The sequence below is a fragment of the Salvelinus sp. IW2-2015 genome, linkage group LG18 (genome assembly GCF_002910315.2).
Source record: "Salvelinus sp. IW2-2015 linkage group LG18, ASM291031v2, whole genome shotgun sequence".
NCBI classification, from domain to species: Eukaryota; Metazoa; Chordata; class Actinopteri; order Salmoniformes; family Salmonidae; genus Salvelinus; species Salvelinus sp. IW2-2015.
In genome coordinates this window covers 31,484,235-31,511,447 of record NC_036858.1, presented here as the reverse complement: position 1 = coordinate 31,511,447, position 27,213 = coordinate 31,484,235, and the positions used below count along the sequence as shown (strand labels likewise).

Below are 27,213 nucleotides of genomic sequence, written 5' to 3'. Positions count from 1 at the left end.
TTAGGTCTACTTGAAACGGCAGTTCTAAGAAACCTCAAACACTGTTCCACAGCTGCTGGTTTGCTGGAATTGTCTGGATTTTTACATTGCACCATGGGTAGTGTGGTTTTTASAATTTCTATGTTCAACGTACCCTAATGGGAAATGGACTTCCTGAAAACTACAGTGCTCACAGATGCATGACCTACGTATGCTGTCAATCACAGTGGCGTCACGGCTGTTTAGTCGCTCAGGGGGCTTCTAGTAGGCTAGAGGACCCCTGCCTGATGCGCTCATAGGCTACAGAAGTGGTGGGCTTTGCAGTGTGTGAAGGCAAGTGTCACCATGGTCAACCTTATATGGGGAGGATCTTAAACCTGCGTGGCTGCATAAATCATATAATTCAAGATGAAGACGTGATCATAGCGCATTCGSCATCGGAATATCATTAAATTCTGTCGCGCACGATAGAACCTTGAACGCCGGGCACCGCTGCAGAGGTGGTAGACACTTAGGCGGGGGCTGGAGCCGAAGACGGACAAATATATTTTATGCTATTAATATAACTGATCACAATGAAGCGAAGAAAGATTGTGGTTGCAGCAGGTTTCTGCCTCTCTTTCTTCCTCGGTACGCTGATGAATTTGCTGTACATACCAGGGTTCGAGCACCATCAGAACCACGACAATAGAGTACATCGGTACTACCACAAAAAACAGCAGCGGGTTACAGGCGATTCACAGCTTCACGTCGGCGAGTCGGACACTAAAGATGTGGCCGAGTCCAATAGTAAAAACGCCGCGGGAAGCAGGCATCACCAGGACTTATTACTGCAGATACGAGAGAGATTCGATGAGGTTGTGCGGTACCGTCGGCGCCAAGGACATGGGTCTGGGACCGGGGACCCCGTCCGCCCGCTGGAGAGAAGGAGACTCATGGATTCAGAGCCAGGGGACAATTGGGACCCTATCAAAGTCATTGAGCGAACCGATAACCAACAGACGCATTTTCAAAATCGGCTTTCACCTTCTACATACATGCAAACAAAATCACGGAAAGATTTAACTATGAATTCGAGGAGCATTAACAGTACACCGATGCTTGACTGCAGCAGCATAGACAACGTGACCAATATTCAGTACCTCGGCTCAGGCTACACAAAGGCTGTCTACAAGGCGGCTCTCAACAACAGCTTGTCCGTGGCTCTGAAATCGGTGGATTTCGGGGGACACGATATGGAAAATTGCGTAAAGAAATATGGTTCACCTGGAGACTGCTACAGACTGGCGTCCTTCAAAATAGTGAAAGAAATGACGCTAATGGAAAGGCTACAGCACCCCAACATTCTAAAGGTAATATATATCTAGGCTAGCTAACAAATTGATGATGAATGWTTTAKATMTTTTATGTTCTAAATCTGTSTTTTAGCCTATTTCTGTAAATTATTAGCACATACTTACTTATTTAGCTATAGGCCTATTCCACACACATTTAAGATGCAACCTATATGTTATGTTGCCTACAGACCAAAAACGACAGGATATTTATCTGAAATCCATTAATTTAATTATAACGTCATTATAACTAACAGTAGCAGTGGCCTTATAAATCATTTCAGTTTGACTTCAAATTTAACCCAATTTGCGCTTGTTATACATATCGAAGTTACAGTTAATAGCCATTTTTGTCTTATACCAACAGCCAAACCATTAATCATTCTTTCCCTAATGACTSAATAACCATAGGTGTGAAACTTTACTCTCAGCGTTTCAAAAGTGACACATGGGCTGAACACTTGGAACACTGGTGTGTATTCCATTTCCATGAGATTCCTTGAGAAATCAATTCATGTTGCGTGCAGTGAAAACAAAATAGTCAGCATGAAATAAGTGCATGATTGGCCTATTATTAATAGTGCTATTTGGATGATGTGCTGTYCGTTTAGTGGCTAAACAGTTGAATGAGCGCCATCGCTCCATTGTTACCCTGTAGCTTAAATCCGATCAGCAGATTGCTGGCTCTGCATGGCGCACCAGCCGGTGAGATGCCCGAGGCTTTGTCGCATTCTACCTCGTATTTATTAGCATTTAGACAAGTTCTGTAAACAAGAAAGAAGGCATTTTAATGTAATTATATAAAAGCTAGTCTTTCTACACCTAGGCCCTTTTTGTTCYTGTATTTTCATGAAGCGCCAGGTAACGTTGTACCACATATTCTAAATAAATGCGTAAAGGACGATTTTACAATTCAAACCGGGATAAGTCGGCCAAATGACCTTATCAATATCCACACGAATCATTTATAATTCATCCAAGCCTACAATACAGGTCTACAAATAGTTATGCCTGTACAAGTATCCCTAGAACATGTAATTTGCAAGCCTTTATACTCACAAATGTCCAATTTTACAATAGCCTATAGGGCATATATTGAAAAATGCTCTTCTAATGTTTCACATGTTTTGCTAATACTTGAGYAAAATATAGGGCCTTGAAGTACTGGTTACAGTGGCATTTCTAGGCTACAGTATAAGCCTAAATTAGTGCTTGTAATATGCACCGCATGAGGCCCAATTAAAATATCCAAACGATGTTGTTGAGGGAACTTCATGCCTTCAATGCAACTTTTGCAGAATGGATAGATAAGTAGCCACCAAACAAGTGAAAAACGCGCCTTTATGTTCTGAAATAAAGTTTAGGATAGTTATTATAACTTAATAAATATGGGGTAATTTAAGGTAAGAAATAGTGTTGCACTTTAACCAAGTAAAAAGTGGTATGTTTTAAAGATAGGCCTATACTGTTTTTAGGACGGTACAAAGGAACCAAGACAGCCGCCAAATAGTCTATACAGGAAGAAAAAAAAAATTATACAAAAAATGTTTATTTTTTTAAATTTTTTAATTTAAACTTTATTTAAACATGTAGGCCAGTTGAGAACACGTTCTCATTTACAACTGCGACATGGCTAAGATAAAGCAAAGCAGTGCGACAAAAACAACAACACAGAGTTACACATGGGATAGACAAACGTACAGTCAAAGCACAATAGAAAGATCTATGTACAGTGTGTGCAAATGTAATCAATTATACTCCCTAAATCATTTTCTGGACAATATTATACGTCTGTGACCTTTTGATCAGAATTTCTACACATCAGTATTTGGTTACCACATTCGAATGGGAAGTTATCTGTTTAAACATTGAGAAAACGAAACGTGTCACACTTACTTTGAATAAATTCTATCAGCCTTGACATTTTTTTTGTGCATGGTGAATGGACAACAATTTTAAGATAATAATGTATGATAACCGAGGATATAAGAGAATATCTGGCAATAATCAAGTGGTTTCCCCTTTTTAAAGCTTTACATGTAGCTTACATTCTTATCAAGATTTAAATTGCATACAATAAAGATCCCTCTCTTATGTGTAGTATTGCAAAGGACATATCATTGTCAAACAATGTTAAACCTACATTAATATTGAATTAAAATACCAAATGAAAGTATAAAACCAAGATGATAATGTACATAAAATGTATAGACTTTAGTAAGGCTATTGGAAGTTAGGCTTATGTCATTGAAAATAATACATATTTTAACTTGGGCTCCCGAGTGGCAGGGGTTTAAGGCACTGCATCTCAGTGCTAGGGGCATCACTACAGACACCCTGGTTCGAATCCAGGCTGTATCACAACTGGCTGTGATTGTGAGTCCCATAGGGCGGTGCACAATTGGCCCAGCATCATCTGGGTTTGGCCGGTGTAGGCCATCATTGTAAATAAGAATTTGTTCTTAACTGACTTGCCTAGTTAAACAAAAAAACTATAAAAACAACAAAAAACTTGTTMCAATAACTGAATGTGTAATTTGATTTGCATGAAATATTTAGGATATTTCAAAATATTAACTCTATCAAAACTCTCATCAAAACTTGATGACCACTTAACTATAACCAGAGATCATTTTTTTGACAACAGCATTAAAGAGCACTACTTTTACATGGGCTGTTTTTCTTCTACGTGTCTTCTACTTTTACTTGGTTTGTTCATTGATGGGAAGTTATTTTCTTTATATAAGTTCCATTGTGGAGTCAAGGGGGAGCAGAGCCAATAGCAGCGGCCCATCTCTCATCGCTGTCGTACTAGTCCATGTTGTGATAGTGTACTTTCTAGGTATATATTTACATTGATATTGACTGTGATACTGGCATCTTGGTTGGTGTGGGAGTGGACTGGGTCAGGGTCAGAGGTGACACATATTCCCTCTGTCCACTCAGACTTTTCTGTCGTCCCTGCCGTAATGCACGCACACACACACACACACACACACACACACACACACACACACACACACACACACACACACACCTATATATAAACTAGTTCTGCACACCATGTACACGCTAGCATTGCGTGACTGGAAAGTGGACTTTGGCTTTATCCTACTCTCTCATCGTTGTCATAAGCAAATAATAACAATATTATTTATTTCAGGATAAACATTAAAAAAATAACAAAATTCATTTTCTGGCATGGAAGATATGTTGAAGGATTACTGGAATTGCTTTAGAACATGTTAACATAAACTGAAAAGGGTTTGAGATGTCTCTCTCTAATCATAGGGAAACTATTATTAATTGTTCATCCCTCTATGAACATGAGGAATATGGAAGGAATTTAAAACAGCACACTGGCCTTAAGGCTAATCCAGGCACTTTTTTTGTGCACCAGGAAAAAATGCCTGAATGACTTCTGGTAAATTCTATTGACATGCTCTACTACCTGTAGAAATCAACAATATACTAACTTTAAAACTGAATTACAGCGGCATCTCACTTCGAAAAAAGGAATGTTTATTTTAACCGACCTAGGTCCACATTAACTTGACTTACTAGAATCACAACTTGAAATCTGTCTGTATAACAATATTTTTAACCGTTATTTAGCGTGTTTTAATGTCACAAAGAGCAATTCATGTCCAGCTCCGCCGATCCAATACATCCTGTTAGAGTGATGAAGTCTGGCTCCGTCTGAGCAAAACAGTCTCCAACACACTGTCTGGTTAGTGTCTGCCTCTGGCCAGTCCCTCACTATGAGAGGAGAGACAGAGGCCCATGCTTTCTCTCACTAGAGAGAGTGGGATCTTATTGGACTCACACCCCTTAAACTACCACAGATGGGATCAGAGGTAGAAACCAAAGCAGTTCGTCTCTGTTCTCCTAACTCAGCACACTTGTGGTGTCAATAGCCATGTTGACTGATACTGCTTGTCCAGGGTAGATGGGGGACGCTCCTTGGGAGAGGAGAGAAGGGGTAGGTGACTGACTGGGCGGTGAAGTTGGATGTGGATTGTGGACACGTCTTTTCACACCAGCACACGTGGCAGGCGCGGACCACCTTTCTCTCCCCTCGTCCATGTTAGAGCGAGTGTGAACAAGATGAATTTGAGCTGATCAGAGAGTAAGATAACGAGAGGGGCTGTCGGCCTGCCTGCCTGAGTGTGTGTAGGGTGAGGGAGGGAAGGAGGGGAGGAGGAGAGGGAGGTGGAAGGGTAAGGGTTATCCCTCAGAGAAATTGTGTGTGTGTGTGTGTGTGTGTGTTAGCGTACGCACGCTTGCATGTGTGTATGGTGGATACAGATGATCTGAGAGTGGTGGGACCTCTGGGCTGCTGCAGGGGTCTGGGCCTGTTTCTGGCCATGTAGTTGGATTATATTTACACGAGCGTGTCATTCTGTCAACCTCTCCCTCTCTCCCCCAGGGCCTGCTCTGTAGATCTCCTCCATTAGTTGGGGAATCAGTAACCAGGTTGTGTTAATGTGAAAGCTGGGTGTCCCGGGCAACAGAGGCCCTGGGGTCAGTTTGAGGATGAGGGGGGTGGGGGGAGTGCAGAGGGGGCGTGAGCTGGAGACAGAGTTGCAATTAAGCCAGGGTTAACACTTTAACCTCCGACTTCCACGGGAAGGAAGCTGGGGGGGGGGGGGGGGGAATGGAACGCCACACAAATGTGGTCCAATGCCTCCTCTGCCAGCAATACCTCTCTCAGCCCTCAGCCCTGTTTCTGATCAACCCCTGCTGTGAATCTGGGTCTGTTGGGGCTCAACAGCCCTGCAGCCCCCGCACTCTGCAGGGAGAGCAGGGTTCCCCCAAGACCCCTAGACCCTCACCATTTCTGCTTCTCTTCCTGTTCTGAAACTTTCAAAGAATATGCAATACATACATGTCATCCCTTCAAAAGTAATAGTTGAAGTAAAGGAAAGATAAGATACGTTTAGAAGTGCTCACAGAATATCTATGGATATCTCCCCAGTCTTAAAACAGACACATGAAAAATGATTTGATCAGATGAAGATCAATTTGTGTGGAACACTATTTGATAGGGCCAGCGAGTCTCCCACATCATTTGCATTAGTTAAAGCTATGTAACATCTCCCCTTTATTTCCCCCTGAGAACATCTTCAGCTCCTGTTAACTGGTAATCTGAAGTTCAGGTATTGATTTGTGCCTAGAGAAACCATTTGATGTGTTTAACGAGGACATGAGAAGATAACTCCAGAGTACTGGAGTAAATTCTTTCCGCAAAACGCCTCGTGTGCAGCCCTCTGTGTCATCTCCGTCTCTCTCCTTCCCTGACACCGTTTGAAATGTTGTTTATTTTGCTGAACGGCTGGAGAAAACAAGTTGTTGAGAGTTCTAACTCATCAAACTTGTTTATATTTCAATATGCTGCCTTCTCTATATTTAACTGAGAAGTAAGGCACCAAAAACATATTTCTGCCCATTTTACAGTCATCAAAAGAGTGAAAAGGGAGCGGTCGAAATATACACAATTGTTACCCAGAGGAAAATGGGGGGAGGGTCATGCTTTTTCAATTTCAGTCAGGGGGAGGATTTTGTATTTTTTTTCATTTAGTCCATAGGAGGGTCATGTAATTTAAGACCGCACTSTATGAGGCCATAAGCAAACAAGAAAATGCTCATCCAGAAGCGGCGCTCCTAGTGGCCGGGGACTTTTATGCAGGCAAACTTAAATCASTTTTACTTTTACTTCACACACAGAGATGCGTACAACGAGGAGTATATCACCTCAGTCACCGGCTTCATCAATAAGTGCGTCGACGATGTCGTCCCCACAGTGACCGTACGTACATATCCCAACCAGAAGCCATGGATTACAGGCAACATCTGCACCGAGSTAAAGGCTAGAGCTGCCGCTTTCAAGGAGCGGGACACTAATCTGGACGCTTATAAGAAATTRCTCTATGCCCTCAGARGAACCATCAAACAGGCAAAGCGTCAATACAGGACTAAGATTGAACCCTACTACACTGGCTCTGATGCTTGTCAGATATGGCAGGGCTTGTAAACTATTACAGACTACAAAGGGAACCCAAGCCACGAGCTGCCCAGTGATGCGAGCCTACCAGATGGGCTAAATGCCTTTTGTGCTCGCTTCGAGGCAAGCAACACTGAAGCACGCWTTAGAGCACCAGCTGTTCTGGACGACTGTGTGATCACGCTCTCCATAGCCGATGAAAGCAAGACCTTTAAACAGGTCAACATTCACAAGGCCGCGGGGCCAGACGGATTTCCAGGATGTGTACTCAGAACATGCGCGGACCAACTGGCAAGTGTCTTCACTGACATTTTCAACCTCTCCCTGACCGAGTATGTAATATCTACATGCTTCAAGCAGACCACCATAGTACCTGTGCCCAAGGAAGCGAAGGTAACCTGCCTAAATGATTACCAACCCCTAGCACTCACGTCGGTAGCCATGAAGTGCTTTGAAAGGCTTTGAAATCCATCATCCCGGAAACCCTAGACTCACTCCAATTCGCGTACTGCCCCAACAGATCCACAGATGACGCAATCCGAATCACACTCCACACTGCCCTTTCCCACCTGYACAAAAGGAACACCTATGTGAGAATGCTGTTCATTGACTACAGCTCAGRGTTCAACACCATAGTCCCCTCCTGTACTCCTTGTTCACCCACGACTGCGTGGCCAAGCACAACTCCAARACCATCATCAGTGGTGTAAAGTACTTAAGTCAAAATACTTTAAAGCACTACTTAAGTAGTTTTCTCTGGTATCTGTACTTTACTATTTATATTTTTGACTACTTTTACTTTTACTTTCACTACATTCCTAAAGAAAATTATGTACTTTTTACTCCCTACATTTTCCCTGACACCCAAAAGTACTCGTTACATTTGGAATGCTTAGCAGGACAGGAAAATGGTCCAATTCACACACTTATCAAGAGAACGTCCRTGGTCATCCCTACTGGCGGACTCACTAAACACATGCTTCGTTTGTAAATGACGTCTGAGTGTTGGAGTATTCCCCTGGCTATACGTAAATAAAAAAGAAAATGGTGCTGTCTAGTTTGCTTAATAATAGGAATTGTAAATCATTTATACTTGTACTTTTACTTTTGATACTTAACTATATTTAAAACCAAATACTCTTAGACTTTTACTGAAGTAGTATTTTACTGGCTGACTTTCACCTTTACTTGAGTCATTTTCTATTAAAGTATCTTTACTTTTACTCAAGTATGACAATTGAGTACTTTTTCCACCACTGACCATCATTAAGATTGCTGACAACACAACAGTGGTAGGCCTGATCACCGACAATGATGAGACAGCCTATAGGGAGATGGTCAGAGACCTGTCAGTGTGGTTCCAGGACAACAACCTCTCCCTCAACGTGAGCAAGACAAAGGAGATTATCGTGGACTACAGGAAAAGGAGGGCCGAACACGCTCCCATTCACATTAACGGGGCTGTAGTGGAGCAGGTCAAGAGTTTCAAGTTCCTTGATGTCCACATCACCAACAACATATCATGGTCCAAACACACCAAGACAGTTGTGAAGAGGGCACGACAACACCTTTCCCCACCCAGGAGACTGAAAAGATTTGGCACGGGTCCCCAGATCCTCAAAAAGTTCTACAGCTGCACCATCGAGAAGATCCTGCCCAGTTGCATCACCGCCTGGTATGAAATGCGACCTTAAGGCGCTACAGAGGGTAGTGCGTATGGCCCAGTACATCACTGGGGCCAAGGTTCCTGCCATCCAGGACCTATATACTAGGCGGTGTCAGAGGAAGGCCGAAAAAATGTCAAAGACTCCAGTCACCCAAGTCACAGAGTGCCCCCTTCCCCCCTCCCTTTGTTTTTACACTGCTGCAACTCTGTAACGGCAYCCTTCCCTCTCTTCACGAGAAGAGAGGGTGTAACAGGGATCGGACCAAGACGCAGCGTAGTTGGTGCTCAACATATTTAATGAAGACGATAAACAGTGAACACTCAACAATTACAAAATAACAAAATGTGGCAAACCGATACAGTCTTAGCTGGTGCAGACAAAACACAGAGACAGGAAACAACCACCCACAAAATCCCAACACACAACAAGCAACCTATATATGATTCCCAATCAGAGACAACACAACACACTTGCCTCTGATTGAGAACCATATTAGGCCAAACATAGAAACAGACAAACTAGACACACAACATAGAATGCCCACCCAGCTCACGTCCTGACCAACACTAAAACAAGCAAAACACACAAGAACTATGGTCAGAACGTGACAGTACCCCCCTCCTGAGGTGCGGACTCCGAACGCACCCCCTAAAACTCTAGGGGAGGGTCTGGGTGGGCATCTGTCCGCGGTGGCGGCTCTGGTGGTGGACGAGGACACCACTCCACCATTGTCTTTGTCCCCCTCCTTAGCGTCCTTTGAGTGGCGACCCTCYCCGCCGACCTTGGCRTAGGAACCCTCACAAAGGGCCCCATCAGACTGAGGAGACAGCTCCGAACCGAGAGGTAGCTTAGGACAGAGAGGTAGCTCCTGTTGTATGCGGCGCGTGTGACATATACAATTTGATTTGTATTTTTTTGTATTGCTCAGGTGCTGAGAATGATTTGCTTATTGTAGAATCTCGATCCCCCCCCCCCCCATGATGCCCCTCATCCCTGATTCTCTGCTGGGCGCTGCTGGGATGGTATATATGAAAGTAGGTTACACTGCATTACACACTGAAATGGATAGGCGTTCACAATCATGAGCCCTGGCCTGCCCTGCTCTTGATGATGTAAACCCTTTTGTGCTGCCTAACCAAATTGCAATATCTCTGCGCGTGGACTAGGCCTACTGATGTCCTGTTCAGTTTGAGAGGGAAAGCGCGGAAGATGAGGAGGACCGGATGTAAGTTTGTTACTGTTATAATTTATTTGAATAAAAACAATATGTTTCGTAGCCCATAATGAAGTCTATTTATTAGAATTGTTGAACTCACAACAAGCCATATTCAAGTCATTTACACAACTTACATTGCTATGAAGCGGCAGCCGCGGGAATAGACAGCGCATGGGTGCTGAAAGTAGGCTAATTCGAGAAGGCCTAATTCATTTAAACAGTCTTCATCTTAATTTGACTTTAGGCTTCTAACAACAAGAGGGCTTTATTTTTTAGCCTATTTCTTCCTATTCAGGAAAMAAGAGATGGGCCTACTTTTTTGACAGATGAAATTATAGMCTACTATCCATAGATGTTGTCAGACAATTCCTTCAGTCACCATGCACTCCTTACATATCTGTGTCACTGAAGAGCTTGGTCTGCTAAGTTAAAACCAGGGCTTAAATTGAGGGGGTATGTGAGGGTATTGTGGCTTTTGTTAAAGAAAATGGCTAAAAGTATAGGCCTACCCCTTGTTAGCTTAAGCTTTTAATGGACCTGATTATATACAGCGATCTAAAACAACGCRTTTGTCCGCAATGCTTTACACTAGAAACAAGCTCTAAAATGTTGGGGAATATCTTTTGAGATATCTTTGGTTTGTCTCTATGACATTCAGAGGCTGCACTACAACCTTCTYTAGCCGAGGAGACACAAATGTAACTTCGCTTTGGAAGTGATGTGTGATTCGGACACTATCAATTGACGTTCGACATTTCAACAGGCCATTAAACAACACACTAACTCTAAATCWGTCAGGAGCAAGCCAGGTAGCCTAAGAAGGAATGAACATGTATTATTTAGACTATATTGTTATTATTTCAAGGCTATAGCCTGCCGTTTGTGAAATCGATTGTTAACAGCTACCGGCTGGCACGAGCGCTCAGCATTTCAACAACACATCAACAACCGCACTTCAACAACATGCCTATCTATACATGTCGCATTTAGGCTGCATAAAATGTCATCGAAAACATCATTACTTCGAATMACATAATAATGAAACGGAAAATGCCTTATTAGGCTGTACAGTCATTCTACAGTGCCTTTGAAATCGCGTTTAGAAACAAGAGTTTGGCCAGTCATTGGTTTGAGGATCATGCAGTGAGCTATGCATGCCTAGTTTGTTCATTTACCGTAGCAGCTGCTCTTGTATTCCCAGGCCCTAATCACAGTCAACACAAGGATAGTTTCCCAAATGCATATAGGTCTACCTGATGATATGCGGCTGCTGTAGTAAACAACCACTGACGATCAGAAATACGTCAGTTGTAAACGCTTCTGTTGCGCAACGTTTTTACAGCTTACAGACGACTTCAACACTGTTCCAAACTTAGACTAGCCTGTATAGAAATCAAAACGTCTCCGCTGCTGCAGCATACACTKATTTGTTGTCATGCTCTGTCGTGGTATYAAAAAAGATTCTGCTTGTCTCCAATCATGTAAAAATGACTTAAAATGGCATGAAATGCYTTTATAAAAGGACATTTTTTCTCAGACCGCAAATAAGTTGATAGATTCAGGAAGTGCTTTTATTTTAATGAATATCTTTTCACCCCTACCCTTGTCKGCGGTGGTCTGCGAATCCACAACCTTCTTGGCTACTTTGCCATGTAATGCTTACAAAACGAAGAACAGTTTCTAAAACTGCATATCTAAGGCTCTGGTCTGTCCTAGGAGTGAGGGTAAATGGTAGGCATGTTCTCTGCTATCCACGTTATGTTTTTTTAGTTTTTTAAGCGTTCAGGGATGGTCGGATAAAAATATATTTTACTGAAGGGTGGGCCATCCATTTTCATTTCAGAGGTCCGATTTTCTCCGGGTATCCCTCATTATAAATAACGTAACTAAGTTAGCAGTCATACGTCTTTGCTGCCGGAACACTTTCTCCCAAACTCTGTYTTTTCAACCCTATGAAGTCATGCAAATTATATAAGGGGAAAAATGTAATAAACGGAGTCTAATCATCGAAACTCAAAACTTTTAAACCCCTTTATGCACCCAAACGTATGGTTTTAACAATTTCACCCTCCTTTATTTAATGCATTATAAGTCTCAAATCCATTTAATGTACTAGGATCAATTCACATGGAAAAGGAAAATGACAGAGGGTTTTCTGCCAGTTGCACTTGGTCCAAGTCTCTGATTAAAACAAGGCATAAGAAATTTAACCATTAACTTCATGCGATACACACACACACACAAATGAGGAGGGCGCACAGGCTTACACACACACACACCACACACACACACACACACACACACACACACACACACACACACACACACAACACACACACACACACACACACACACCACACACACACACACACACACACACACACACACAGGAGCGCTAAGTTAAACCCGTATACTCTACATGAATACGCTTCACACATGGATTTGATGAATTCCACATGAATAATAATCAAAAGTATGTTCCTTATTACATGATTTGTGAGTGAAATTAAAATCTCAACTTTTTTATTGGGTCTACTACCTGACCTGGGCTTATAGTAAGTCGCCACCAGCCCATAGCAGAGATCCAGAGAGAATCCTGTTCGTATGATAGAGGTACTCTTGTTTGCCTGACACTCAGTCCTGCATTGACCCTGTCCAACAGAATAGCAGCAGTGTGCTCTGGGCTCTGGCAGATGCTGGGGATTTCATCTCTGGACAAACATGTCCGCCCCGGGGCCGGTTTGATCAGGGACCAGGAGGCCCTCGTTAAAGAAAGTGTGGTGAATGGGGTAACAGCCAGCTCGGCTTGCCCTGCCGGCCCCCGCGTTTATTTACACATTAATAATGTCCCACACAGAAATGCTTTTGTGGAGCGCTGATGTGTTGGCATATTATGACTCGTATAGCATATGTTCTCGACTATTTCATCTGCTTCTCGAGCGGGGCAACTGTTCCAGCAGCAGCACCCCCTCTTGGCTGCTTGAAACGTCTCACTTTGACCACTACCCAGTCCCACCTCAAGCAGAACCTACATGGATTCCTTCTCTTTGTCCATCTTCATCTCTCACTTCTCGATAATATCTCTATACGACTGTCTCAGTTGAAATGTTCATTCCCACTACCCTACATTCTGTTTAGTAAGAACAGAGAGAACTTCCTTCCTTCAACTTCCTTCCTGTGTGTACAGCCAATTGGCCAGTGGYGTTAAACCCCAGGGTATGGCCTGTGTGAGTGTATCTGGTCCCTGGGCTGGTGTGTGTTTGTGGCCCTGGCCCTTGGTCCCCTCTCTGTTCCTGGTGAGGRCATGCTGAGCCGTGCCATGCTGACTCACTCCTGCCTGCGGCCAGGAAGGGGGAGAACTGCCAGGGGATTGGCGTACTAGGCTTTGTTCCTAACGTACCTGCCTTTTGATACTTACCTCACCTCACAGTTTCTCAGCCTTTTCACTGTAAGCCACGCTCTGTCATGCTCCATATACACCCGTCCAACAACGCACATAGATAAACCTCTTCTTCCAGAAAAAAACCGACACATATCAAAACCTGAACTCACAACAGAACAGTAAAAAACAACAACATTTCCCTAAAATATTTCAGTGATGCCTTTCTCAGTAGAAAGAAACTACCGAGGTGAGTGACCTCTGAACTCCAGTCAGACAAAATGGCACCACATTCAGAGTAAACACAAACACTGCCCCAGCAGGCGTACAGCTGCTATCTCACTCAGGGCATGCTGAGCTGCCGATGAGTCTAGTCTGCCATGGAGGAACAACACTGCCCAGATGCAGTCATATTCGCATAAGAAAGCCTCTGCTGCACGATACCAACAACTTCAGCACTGGCTGCAGATGTGGTGCACACACACAATCTGGGAAGGGAGTTGCACAACTGAATGCATTCAACCGAAATGTGTCTTCCGCATTTAACCCAACCCCCTCTGAATCAGAGGGAGATGGCGTAGGGTGATAATAGTCATTCATGTGCATTTCTATCTCAGATAGCAAATCTTTGCTGCAAAAATGCACTTTGGATTCATGTACTCAACTAAACACTATTTATAGAGAGTAATAAAGAGACCACAAAACTAGAAAACTCAACTCTATTAAACTAAACTCAATTCAAACATGCAATTCTCATTGCACYAGGAAAATATTGAATCGGACTTATCCTGGAGGCCTGAATAAAGCTCTAGAAGTATACACTTACATTACATTCCATTTTCGTAATTTAGCAGACGCTCTTATCCAGAGCGACTTACAGTTAGTGCACTCATCTTTTTAAGATAGCTAGGATGAGACAACCACATATCACAGTCATAGTGTACATTTTTCCTTAATAAAGTAATTATCAGGAAAGTTAGTGCTGGTAGGAAAAGACAAGTGCGAGTGCAAAGAAGGCAAGGGTGAAGTCTTCTCCATGTATTTCTCGTGCAGCACCCATGAGAGGGGTGAGGGGGCACTCTGCCAGCCTTGCCCACAGGCCCTTCCTTTCCTCCCACAGGGTTGGCACCCACTGGGCACCTCACATTTCCTATCACACACCACTGCTATAAATGTCTCTGCATCCCTCTTCACATTGCTCTTCGCAGATGCACCAAAACTGCTAACAAACATTAGTCAGACTCCAAGTGTATGCACCCTTTACTTTACTCTCCGACACGCTACATTCTCACATCATTCACTTGTGAAGCATTTTATTAACCAAAAAACAACACGCAATGCCACCTTCTCTGTTTTGCGTAGTCAGTGTTTTCCCTTGATTTGGTTTGCTGGTATGGTTGACGGCGATGTCGGTTGCTCAGCTTTTTAGATTGAATTTCATGCCCTCTAATTTCAAACTACTTCTTCTGGCACAAATGATCTTATGTAAATGTTTCTGCAAGCAAAGGGCCAGCCAGATTCTCTAGGAGGCTGTCGCCATGGTAATACAGAGTAGAGTAAACAACTGGAATCGACCAAAAGAAACATTCATCAGTGCCAAAGCTATCTCATGTGTCATTGCCTTTTCAGAATCAGAATGCATGCAATTGACATACAAAAACATCATCTTCTGATAGAGATTGTTTGCATTTGACTGCTCAGATTTATACCATGTACAGTATGTATAGATGAATAACCAGTGTATCTCTTTGTCCCCCTCCAGTTGTATGGTTACTGCTACCAGGACAGCAATGACATCCAGGACACAGTGACAGCCATTACAGAGCTCGGTAGTCCTCTGGAGATGATTCAACTACTGCAGACCTCCTGGGAGGAACGCTTCAGGGTGAGTGTTACAATGCACGCACGCGCGCACGCACGCACACGCACACGCACACACACACACACACACACACACACACACACACACACACACACACACACACACACTTCACTTAAACACAGACCCTCACTTAAAGCACTACCAGTATTTCATCTCATGCCACATTAACATTAACACTTCTCTTGTGAGCTTCTTGTGCTTTTCTGTCTCTCACTGAACAGAGTGCAAAATGTTTGAGTCAGCAGAGTAGGCTGGTTGGGGTTACTGAGGGACTGAGGGTGGATCACATGCATGAATGGATACTAAGGCCTTACTGAGCCTCCTGTGACTCAAACCCATTACAGGCTGTCTGAGTGCAGAGCGAATTGGCTGTAGCATTGGCTGGCTTGACTTGGTTTATAGGGACACTACTGGTATAGTAGATGGTATTTCCACAGCCTGCCCAGTTTCCTGCCTCCCTAGCTTAGCAGCATGAGCCTGTGTGCCACTGGGCCGCTGGGTCTGCTGGGTCTGCCGATCACTATCGCCACAGCGCCACACTCTAATTATTCCCTATTGCTTCCTGTGGCCTGGGAGTGTCCACCCGCCTGCCACACAGAGGATGGAAGAGCTCTAGCGCATGAAATCACCAGCAAGTGCTCTCTACTTCTATGCCTTCCCTGAGACAGGCAGCTATGCAACACCGGAGGAGATTCCCTGAGACAGGCAGCTCTTCTACTGAGAGACTTCCTTCAACGGAAAAGTGTAGTGATGAATACGGGGCGGGAAAGTTCAGTGGAGATTGTTTGCTAAATTCCAAATCAACCAATAGCTGTAGGCACTTATGGACCTGAAAGGAATGGATAGATATACAAAAATGTCGTTAATCTAGCTTCACCTTGCCCTCTGAAAGGTATTGGGCTTCCTTAAGTGTCTTGGGCTTCCATATCATTACATCTATCCAATATTTTCAGATTTGAATAAGTGCCTGGAGGTAGGGACTAGGTGTAGGGGCTAGGGTGGATTGGGACTGGGCATGGAAGTTAGTGTAGATTCCCAGTGTAACCATTGACACATGCACGGCTCAACACGTTCTTGGATGTGTCATCACTGTCATTTATAACACTACACACTACGCCCATCTACATGTCATCACACTAGTCTATGGCCTCATAAAGCATTATTGTTTCATCCCTTAATCAACACTGTATTTATGAGGAGAGGCGAACTTGAACCTTTTCCTGCAGGCAAATGACCTCGTGGCCTCATGGTGGAATGTTATCATATTTTTCATAATTTCATAATAATAAACATATAAATACATTTTTTATTCCCAAAATCCGGTGTTTCTATGTCAAAAGTTTTGTATAGTTCAGTTTTCTGTGATGTATATAAAGTGTAATATTGGGATGCAAACAAAAACATTGAATACATTTCAACTCCATATCTAGCATGGTACAGGGTGCTTCTCTTTATGCCCATACCATGTGTGTGAGGTGATACTTTTGTTTCAGAGTAGATTTGTTTAAGACTACCAAGAAACACTCTGTGACAATGATTTAGCCCACTGCAGTAAAATGTTAACCAGAGTCAGAGCTGTCTCCTCTCGGAGCTCCATAGTGTAGTTAGACACATCAATACATCAGCCTTCTGGTAAATACATCGAGGTAACTTTCCACTGATTTCCTGGGCCTTGAATGATAGCCGGAAATGTTTCTAAGCCACTGAAGTAAAGTGAAATAAATTCCCCTTTAACAGCGACCATGAAATACCTGCTTTTTAAGACTCCTTCCTCGTGCTTGTTCCTTTTTGTAAGTAGGATAGCACAAGCGTTCAAATAACTTTCATTTGCACATAACATTTTAGCTTTTCTCCAAATGGCTCTGTTAATGTCTTTGCGGTTCACTCACTGGATCTGAGGCTCAGTTGGAAAAGGCTTTGTCACCTTTGAGCGAAACTATGTATTTAAAAAATATATGTTTTTTGTCTGTGTAACTCGATTTTACCGTAATGCAATATCAGAGCATGAGGTTAGAAAAATGTAATGAGATGATCATTTAAATATTTTTACTTAAAGGTGCAATATGCAGAAATTGCTCCGTCATTTCCTGGTTGAAAAATTTGAATAGTTCGCCTAATTTCAGTTTATGTGACAAAACAAGCAATTTATAGTGTAGAGAATCATTGACCATCTAAACCCTGTGAAAATATTTTCAATAACCCCAAGTTTTGTATTTTCAGCTGTTGAATCTGGTGTACAAAACTGAAAGTAAAAGACGCATAGAAATAGAACAGGAAGCATAGAAATAGCACACATAGAACAGATCTACCTCTTCTTAGACTTGCTTTCAATGACAAATACAGATCTGTAAATGACATTTCTATGTGAATTTGGTGGGCCTGTGTGCCACTGGGCTGCTGGCCTGGTCTGCCGATCACTATCGCTACAGCGCCCCACTCTAATTATTCCTATGCTTCCTGTGACCTGGGAGTGTCCACCCGCCTGCCGCACAGAGGATGGAAGAGCTCTAGCGCATGAAATCACCAGCAAGTGCTCTCTTTCAGTTGTACAACTGACTAGGTATCCTTTCATTTCCTTTACCTCTATTCCTTCCTCGCTGGCAACACCAGAGGAGATTCCTCAGACAGGCAGCTCTTCTACTGAGAGATTCCTTCAACGGAAAAGTGTAGTGATGAATACGGGCGGGAAAGTTCAGTTGAGATTGTTTGCAAATTCCAATCAACCAATAGCTGTAGGCACTATGGACCTGAAAGATGGATAGATATACAAAATGTGTTATTGCTTCACCTTGCCCTCTGAAAGGCATTGGGCCTCCTTAAGTGTTGGGCTTCCATATTATTTACATCTATCCAATATTTTCAGATTGAATAAGTGCCTGGGGGTAGGGACTAGGGTGTAGGGGCTAGGGTGGATTGGGAACTGGGCATGGGAGATTAGTTGTAGAGTTCCCAGTGTAACCATTGACACATGCACGGCTCAACACGTTCTTGGATTGTCATCACTGTCATTTATAACACTCACACTACGCCCATCTACATGTCATCACACTAGTCTATGGCCTCATAAAGCATTATTTGTTTCATCCCTTAATCAACACTATTTATAGAGGAGAGGCCGAACTTGAACCTTCCTGCAGTCAAATGACCTCGTGGCCTCATGGGTGGAATGTTATTCATATTTTCATAATTTCATAATTATTAAACATAATATTTTTTAAATGCCCAAAATCCAGTGTTCTATGTCAATGGTTTTGTTATAGTTCAGTCTTCTGTGATTTATATAAAGTGTAATATTGGGATGCAAACAAAAACATGAATACATTTCAACTCCATATCTGACATGGTACAGGTGTCTTCTCTTATCCCATAACCATGTGTGTGAGGTGTATACTTTTGTTTCAGAGTAGATTTGTTTAAGAACACCAAGAAACACTCTGTGACAATGATTAGCCCACTGCAGTAAAATGTTAACCAGAGTCAGAGCTGTCTCCTCTCGGAGCTCCATAGTGTAGTTAGACACATCAAATACATCAGCCTTCTGGTAAATACATCGAGGTAACTTTCCACTGATTCCTGGGCCTTGAATGATAGCCGGAAATGTTTCTAAGCCACTGAAGTAAAAGTGAAATAAATTCCCCCTTTTAAACAGCGACCATGAATACCTGCTTTTAAGACTCCTTCCTCGTGCTTGTTCCTTTTTGTAAGTAGGATAGCAACAGCGTTCAAATAACTTTCATTTGCACATAACATTTTGCTTTTCTCCAAATGGCTCTGTTAATGTCTTTGCGTTCACTCACTGGATCTGAGGCTCAGTGGGAAAAGGCTTTGTCTACCTTTGAGCGGAAACTATGTATTTAAAAATATATGTTTTTTTGTCTGTGTAACTCGATTTTACCTAATGCAATATCAGAGCATGAGGTAGAAAATGTAATAGATGATCATTTAAATATTTTTACTAAAGTGCAATATGCAGAAAATTGCTCCGTCATTTCCTGGTTGAAAAATTTGAATAGTTCGCCTAATTTCAGTTTATGTGACAAAAACAAGCAATTTATAGTGTAGAGAATCATTGTACCCTCTAAACCGCTGTGAAATATATTTTCAATAACCCCAATTTTGTATTTTCAGCTGTTTGAATCTGGTGTACAAAACGAAAGTAAAAGACGCATAGAAATAGAACAGGAAGCATAAATAGCACACATAGAACAGATCTACCTTTCTTAGACTTGCTTTCAATGACAAATACAGATCTGTAACTGACATTTCTATGGAATTTGGTGGCCTGTGTGCCACTGGGGCTGCTGGGCCTGGTCTGCCGATCACTATCGCTACAGCGCCGCACTCTAATTATTTCCTATTGCTTCCTGTGACCTGGGAGTGTCCACCGCCTGCCGCACAGAGGATGGAAGAGCTCTAGCGCATGAAATCACCAGCAAGTGCTCTCTTTCAGTTGTACAACTGACTAGGTATCCTTTCATTTCCTTTACCTCTATTCCTTCCTCGCTGGCAACACAGAGGAGATTCCCTCAGACAGGCAGCTCTTCTACTGAGAGACTTCCTTCAACGGAAAGTGTAGTTTCTCCAAATGGCTCTGTTAATGTCTTTGCGGTTCACTCACTGGATCTGAGGCTCAGTGGGAAGCATAGAAAAGATCATATAGAACAGATCTACCTCTTCTTAGACTTGCTTTCAATGAGAATGACAGATCTGTAACTGACATTTCTATGTAAATTTGGTCAGGTTGCCCCAAAAAATGAGATACTGCAGCTTTAATATAATAATAATATTTGACTGGAGTATCACCACATACTGTCTATGGATCTTGATGTGTGTGTTCATGGAGGCATCAGTGTGTGCTGTTTTTGGTTGCTCCTTTGTTTCCCCATAACATAATTGTCAGGTATCTTTCCCTCTTCTCACCCAAGATCCTTCCCTTGAAATGTGGAGTGGAAAATGAAAAGAAAATARGTTTTTTTTGCAATTTGCATGAGACATTAATAGACTCTAGGGAGGCCCGCTGTAAACCCACTGAATTTCAAACGCTCCATTTACCGTTAAGTCTGTAGCCATTTCCTGTAAGCGTTGATGAAGGCTTTGATGGCCTCGGCCTGCAGCCCCTGTCAGTGAGACAGACACACCCATATCCCCCTTAGCCCCTCCCCTTCCCTCACCAACCACTCCCACCCAGCAGTCTGTCAACCTTCAGGTCAGGCTCATTTACATGTATGGATATTATGAACTAATGGCTGAATTCAATCAAACCCGTATTGTAGAATTTACAATACACAGTAGTAKTTTTTACCATGGTCAAACAAAATTAGTTTTGGCTACTAAAAAAAACCTATGACTATAAATCAAATCAATCATTCCAAAAAATCTGATTACAAACTATGAGAAGTTTGTAAGCAAAGACACTGCAACAACCCTATGACTKGTCGGATTAAATTCCAGCTTTAGCCTCATCATTGTACACAGGGAAGGACCTGTGCATTTGACCCAGCATTTAAGCACAGTCTGACATAGTATTGCATCCCTCCAGCACTACTCTTCCTTCACTAGGGTAAGAAAGAGACTTCCTTCACGCCTCAGTGCTCTGAGTCTGACCTCTCCTACTCACTAATAATCCACAGTACATTAAAAAACGATTTTGTCTCGCCTGAAAATAAATTAGCTGTTCAGCTCCTCCTCTTCACCTCTTTTCTCTCTCTCCGTCTCAATCCCCCTCTCTGTGCGGTTTATAGTATATCTTCTATAGGTCTCAAGTCCCCCTTTCACACATCCTCTTGCTACTCTCAGACCTTACCCTTGCCCCCTGGACACACACAATGGAGAAGGACCAACACACACACACACACACACACACACAACAACACACACACACACACACACACACACACACACACACACACACACACACACACACACACACACACACACACACACACACACACACACACACACACCACACAGGTCCTCTCAGTGGATTTCTCAGGGATTTAGAGAATTACCAACATAAAGAAAGTGCAGTTGCTTGCATAAACGATGAGTTCAAAGGTTTGTAAACGATGTGATGTAAATGTGTGTTAACGTTTGATTTCTCCCCCCCTCTCTTTATCACTTCTGTCTCTCTCTCTCTCTCCTCTCTCTGCTGTAGATCTGTCTGAGTCTGGTACGTCTTCTCCACTACCTGGCCCACTCTCCTCTAGGCTCTGTCACCCTGCTGGACTTCAGACCACGCCAGTTTGTCTTGGTGGCGGGAGAGCTCAAAGTCACCGACCTGGACGACGCCAGCACCGAGGAGGCCCCTTGCTCACCCTCCTCCACCTCAGACTGCGTCATGGAGTTTCCCGCCCGCAACTTCACCCTCCCCTGCAGCAGAGGCCGCTGCCTGGGCATCAACGAGAAGCGCAATCTCTACAACGCCTATAGGTGAGGAGCAAGCGTTTGGCCATTTGACAGAAGAATCAAGACCCCCGCCATTTTAGAGGATCATCCAATTAGTTCAGCGAAGACTGGTGGGGAAGTAATCCGAGGATTGGTTGGGTTCATTGCATTTCAGTCATGACAATGAGTGCCTCCTCCGATTTTAGCAGCCACCAGCCTCCTCTGAATTAGTTACGTCATCGTATGATGAGAGTCAGGGGCGCATAAAATAAAAATTATTATCTAGTCAGGTAAACACTCCAAACAGCCTACCCGACCGCTCTGAGGCTTCTGCATGTTCCTTAAGCACACCGGGCCTCGTTTGTATCACAWTCCATTTATAAAACTTGGTGGGGGACAAAAATGCAATTTCAGAATGTGGGGGTGGATTTGTTGGAGTCTAAGGAATCTTGGCTGTGGTGTTTGAAACTGCATTTGATTTTGATTTCCAGGTTCTTTTTCACCTACCTGCTGCCTCACAGTGCCCCGCCCACTCTAAGACCCCTACTGGACAAGATAGTTAACTCTACAGGTGAGTGCCCTCAGTTCAACTTACATTTTTTGTATATACACTTCATTGAGTTGTCAACTAACGTGAACTTTGAACCATGTCATTGAAGGGGGTGAAAATAAATACCCCATATCCTGAAATTCCTGTACATTGATGACTTTTTGCAAATCCAATCAGTTTTCCACGTTGATTTAACGTGATCACAATTTTTGTTGTTGTTGAAATGACATGGAAACAACRTTGATTCAACCAGTTTGTGCCTAGTGGGTGTTTGGTCTCTCTCTCTTTCTAGTTCTCACTATTTCCTGTTTGGTTTAGGGATTAAGCCACTTTAGCTACCAGTATACCTAGTCTGCCTCAGTGCTCTCTACGTTATCTGCTTAAGCTGGATCCCCTTCTATCCACCCTGCCCTCTCTTTTTCTCTCTCTCCCTTTCTCTTTGCTTCCCCCTCTCTCTACCCTTCCCTCTTCCATTCTCCCCTCCCTCCCTCCTCCCTATCTGGCTTCTCCTCAGGTTAATGGTATGTCAGCCGGGTGTTTGAGATCTGTTTTTCTGGGACACAACAGGCCGTGAAGGCGCAGGCCGCGTGGGCGGGCGGTGTGTGTCTCTGTCTGTGTGCACGTGTGTGTGCATGCATCTGTGTGTTTGTGAYTGTGTGCGCCAACTGGAGGATGAGTCAGGTGATCCTATCTCTCCCAGTCAGCCTATCAGACAAACAGCTTCACGACCTCTGAGCAGCTTTTCCTTTAAGGCAGGGGTTCTCAAACGTTTTGGGGCCAGGGACCCATTTTGTGATAGCAAATTCATCAGGGATCTCCTCATAATCAGAACAAAACTCGAGTGAGATATTTTTTTTGTGCACAAAGTGATTTTTACGAAGACTTTACTATGACTTTGGCAGTCCATGGCCTGATGAACCAAGTCTCGAGCCCCGGGAAGGAACATTTAAAAGGCACGCCTCTTGGCATCAGAGAGATAATTTTTCAGTTATGAAGCAAATTTCCTGCAAATCTACACATTTTGTCATGGGGTAGAGAGATTTTTTCATTGTTGCAGCTTGAAAGCTAATATCCTGCAATTCTACACATTTTGCCATGAGGCAGAGTGAAAACTTTGCAGTTTTATTTAAACCTTAAATTATAGTCCATTCTGATTTTTTTTGTTTTTTTGTCAAGAAGTTTTGAGTGCGTAATAGGTGTGGACACCAATATCCCTGTGAGCTTCCCAGGCCCATGTTGCCCAGGGTTAAGAACATAAATTCTAGATTAATATTACATTGTATTGTCTTGTATTACACCCTTTAAACTTATTCCATGGATCCCTTGGCCAAAATTGGTTTAATCTGTTGTTGTTAGTAGTATATTTCAGATCTGGTTGCGTACCCCCTGCAGTACCTCCGCAGACCCCACTTTGAGYACCCCTGCTATAAGAATAGCCAACACAGACACTGCCCCATGTCCCTTGATGTTGAAAGACTGAGCTGCGCCTGTTTTGTTTGTGCTATTGTACACTAGTTTCAACCAGTTTTTGGTTCAATTGTATGCTTTAATATCTGTARAACAATGAGTCCTAACCTTGTTATGTGACATTTTGTTTGAAGGTGTAGAGTTTAAACTGTGTTGCAGTATCTGAATGTTTCTTCCTGTGTTGGTTTCAGGAGAGCTGATATGGGGGATAGATGAGACACTACTTCAGTTGGAGGAAGTGTTGTACCTGTACAGGAATGGATTTTACCTACAGAACAGCACACAGACGCACAGAGCAGGTACATATGCATGCAAACACAAATACATACATACAGTACACACACACATGTGCARGCATGCACATACACACCCACCCCCACCCGCATACACACACACACAGACACACACGCATACACACTGTCATACCACAGCAAATCCAGTACATCATTCCTCTGTTCCCATGCATTCCTGTGTAAGATAACAGTCTAATGTAATTAAACACAGCAGTGCATCCTACACACACACTGTGCTAGATATCAGCTCATACGGTAATATAGTTACATAACTGGCTGTCTCCCCTGGACTTTCTGTGTCCTGGACTACCCCTTTCAATTGGCTATATGTCTAGGCTACTGGCATTTATCCCCTCGACTGACACACTAAGTTTGGGGTTGGAACCGCCACATAACAGACTGGAGGGCCCATGAAGATGGCCATATATGGACTGCCCTTAGGGGTGTGTGTGTGTGTGTGTGTGTGTGTGTGTGGTGTGTGTGTGTGTGTGTGTGTGTGTGTGTGTGTGTGTGTGTGTGTGTGTGTGTGTGTGTGTGTGTGTAGGTGAGTACACCTAGAGGCCCAGGAGGGTGAAGTAAGGACAGAAAGAAGGGTCTGATCAGATATGCGCCGGACAAATGGAATGAGATTAAAAAGATTACACTTCATATAACGGGAGGGAACTCAGTGGGGGATGGGAGAGACTGACAGCTCTGGTAATCCCAGGGTGCATTTGGGGGGGAGGAGGTTAGACTGAGTGAGCTCTCCCTCTCTTCCGCTCAGCTCTCATCTACTGTATGTTCGAAATCTTTCCTTCTCTATCCTTTCACCTTTCTCCATTCCTCTATCTGGAGGAGTCAGTTTTCACTTTCTAATGTTCACTTGGTGTCCCTTGCTCTTCTTCATTTACTTTCACATGTTCTTTCTCRCCCCATTCCTTCGAGTCGAATCGCCTCCCTCCATTGGCAGTGTAAAGCAGATTCAGACAGTTGTTGACTGACGAGTGCTCGCAGCCTAAGGGCCGAACACAACTGGGTCTGCTTAGCTATTCACAAAGACACTGCTGCTCCAGTAGGCCTCTCACTCCCCAGTCCCCACCTTGAGCTCCTCTCTCACTGACACAGAACAAAGTGCTGTGGTTTCTCTCACTGTTACTATAACTATTACACAGGAACACCGGTAGGGTCTTTCTCAGTGGCTACCCAGCTATCACATTTGGTTCCTTGGAAGTTGGGGGAACGTTTTCTTTTGGTTTCACATTGGTTGTGGGGACAAAGCCATTATTTTACTGACTGGTAAAATGGAATGTTTTTAAAACGTTCTGAGAACAGAAGTGACAATTTTMCCTTTTCTGGGAACGATATTTTTAGGTTGCCAGGAGGTTCTGAGAATGTTTTACTTTGGTTCCTTGAACGTTTTCCGGTGAGGTTTTATTAACGCTCTGAAAACTTAATTATAGGTTATTTGGAGGTTTTTTAATAACTTCCTTAAACTGAATGTTTCAATAAGACTTTTAAAAACACTGCTATCTTATTCTGGGTTAACGTTTTTGAACTCACAGATAGGACACATAGAAATCCATTTCCTTAGGCATCATGCAAACACATTTTTTATTTTTTATTTTTACATGGCATCAGTGAGATTCAAACCTATAATCTTCTGTTCTCTATCCATGTAATTAGTCCAGTGCGCCACCAGGATGGAGCTAGCATGRCATGATTTTATGCTGTTCATTTTAGTCTATTCAAACAGAACCCATTTCAAATGAAAAAAGTGCTCATTAAGATCAGGTGTGGCCAACACACTTGAACACCCTTAACAAGATGGAGAAAGTATGTTTATGTTTTTAAATAACATGCYTCGAACATTTTCTGAAAGTTACTAATGTTTCCTTATGGTTTTTATGGACATTTGTATATTTTCTCAGAACATGAATTTAAATAGAACCATGAGGAAACATGTAGGAAACGTTATGCTGKAGAACTGAAATTCCCAKAGAAGAACGTTGTTCCTTAACATTCTCTGAACTATTTGAGAACATTCCCAATGCCAAACCAGTTGGAGAACATTCCTAGAACTTTTAGGAAACGTTGTGTTAAAGCAATGYAATACAGAGAAACTGAGAATGTTCCAATGCCAAGCAACTATCCTGCACCATTCCCAGAAWGTTGTGGGAAGGTTGTATGTAGGGCTGTTGTGGTGACCGTATCACTSCTACACCTGAAGGCAGTCAAATTCTACTTGACCGTTTAGTGACGGTAATTAGGCTTCTCCAAGCTCTGATGCTGCTGCTGGTCATTAGTAGCCTACCGAACTTGCTAACTGCCTGGCACTCAGCACTCTCTAATCACTCTGACATCAATGCAAATATGATCGGAAATCTAATCAAACACTTCATGAGAGCCCATGAGCTCATGTTGTGCAACATTTCTATAGGTTATGCAATTGCGCAACAAAACAGTTGATGGCCTCTATTAAAAATAGGAGGATTCCKTCAGCTTTCTATAGGCCTGGCCTACTATATTTATTTCTCAACTTTCCTAATATTAAGCACATTGCTTTTATTTACAACAGGAGTATAGCCTACCTGGCTGGCATGAAAATAAACCATGGGAAAAGTGTCCTCCGTTTGCTATTTAAATGCAGAGATGACATGTATTTTTTCCCCTGCCCCTGTTTCTAAACAAGTGCATGATAATGGTCCATTCTAAATCTATTATTTAGTATATGTAAAGACAAGATTACATCAAGAATAGTGTGATGGGTGACAATATTAGCCTATCGCTTGTGAATGATGACCAGCGTAAGGCAAGAAATAATGCATTTTTTTTGTGTGACTTTATCGAATCATAGTTGCYCAACTCATGTAGCCTAGACCATAGGCCTATATGTTTTGATAAGGTTTMTATCACAACTAAAGTGGCCAAATAACTTCTTAAGCACATTAATCCGCTTTACAAGGGGTGTAGAGCCTAACTGGCATATATAAGCAGCGTGTGAGTTTCAAGTTTGGGGAAGATCATTTTCACCTTAAAAATGCACCTTTATAATAAAAACATTACATGCATAATCACATTT

The 27,213-nt window shown here is 42.9% G+C and overlaps 1 protein-coding gene across 3 annotated transcripts in view; it reads left to right on the top strand.

Moving 5' to 3' along the window:
* The first annotated feature begins 277 nt into the window (after positions 1-277).
* pkdcca (protein kinase domain containing, cytoplasmic a) overlaps positions 278-27,213 on the top strand; it is a 451,220-nt gene continuing 424,284 nt past the window's right edge. For 2 of the 3 annotated variants that reach the window (XM_024008358.2, XM_070448423.1), the window contains exon 1: positions 278-1,331. In XM_024008358.2, coding sequence (XP_023864126.1) covers positions 555-1,331 — 777 coding nt within the window. In that variant the 5' untranslated portion in view covers positions 278-554. Of the gene's footprint in view, positions 1,332-15,341; positions 15,465-21,615; positions 21,891-22,336; positions 22,417-24,053; positions 24,162-27,213 lie in introns of all 3 variants that reach the window. The other variant, XM_024008356.3, reaches the window with a different exon arrangement.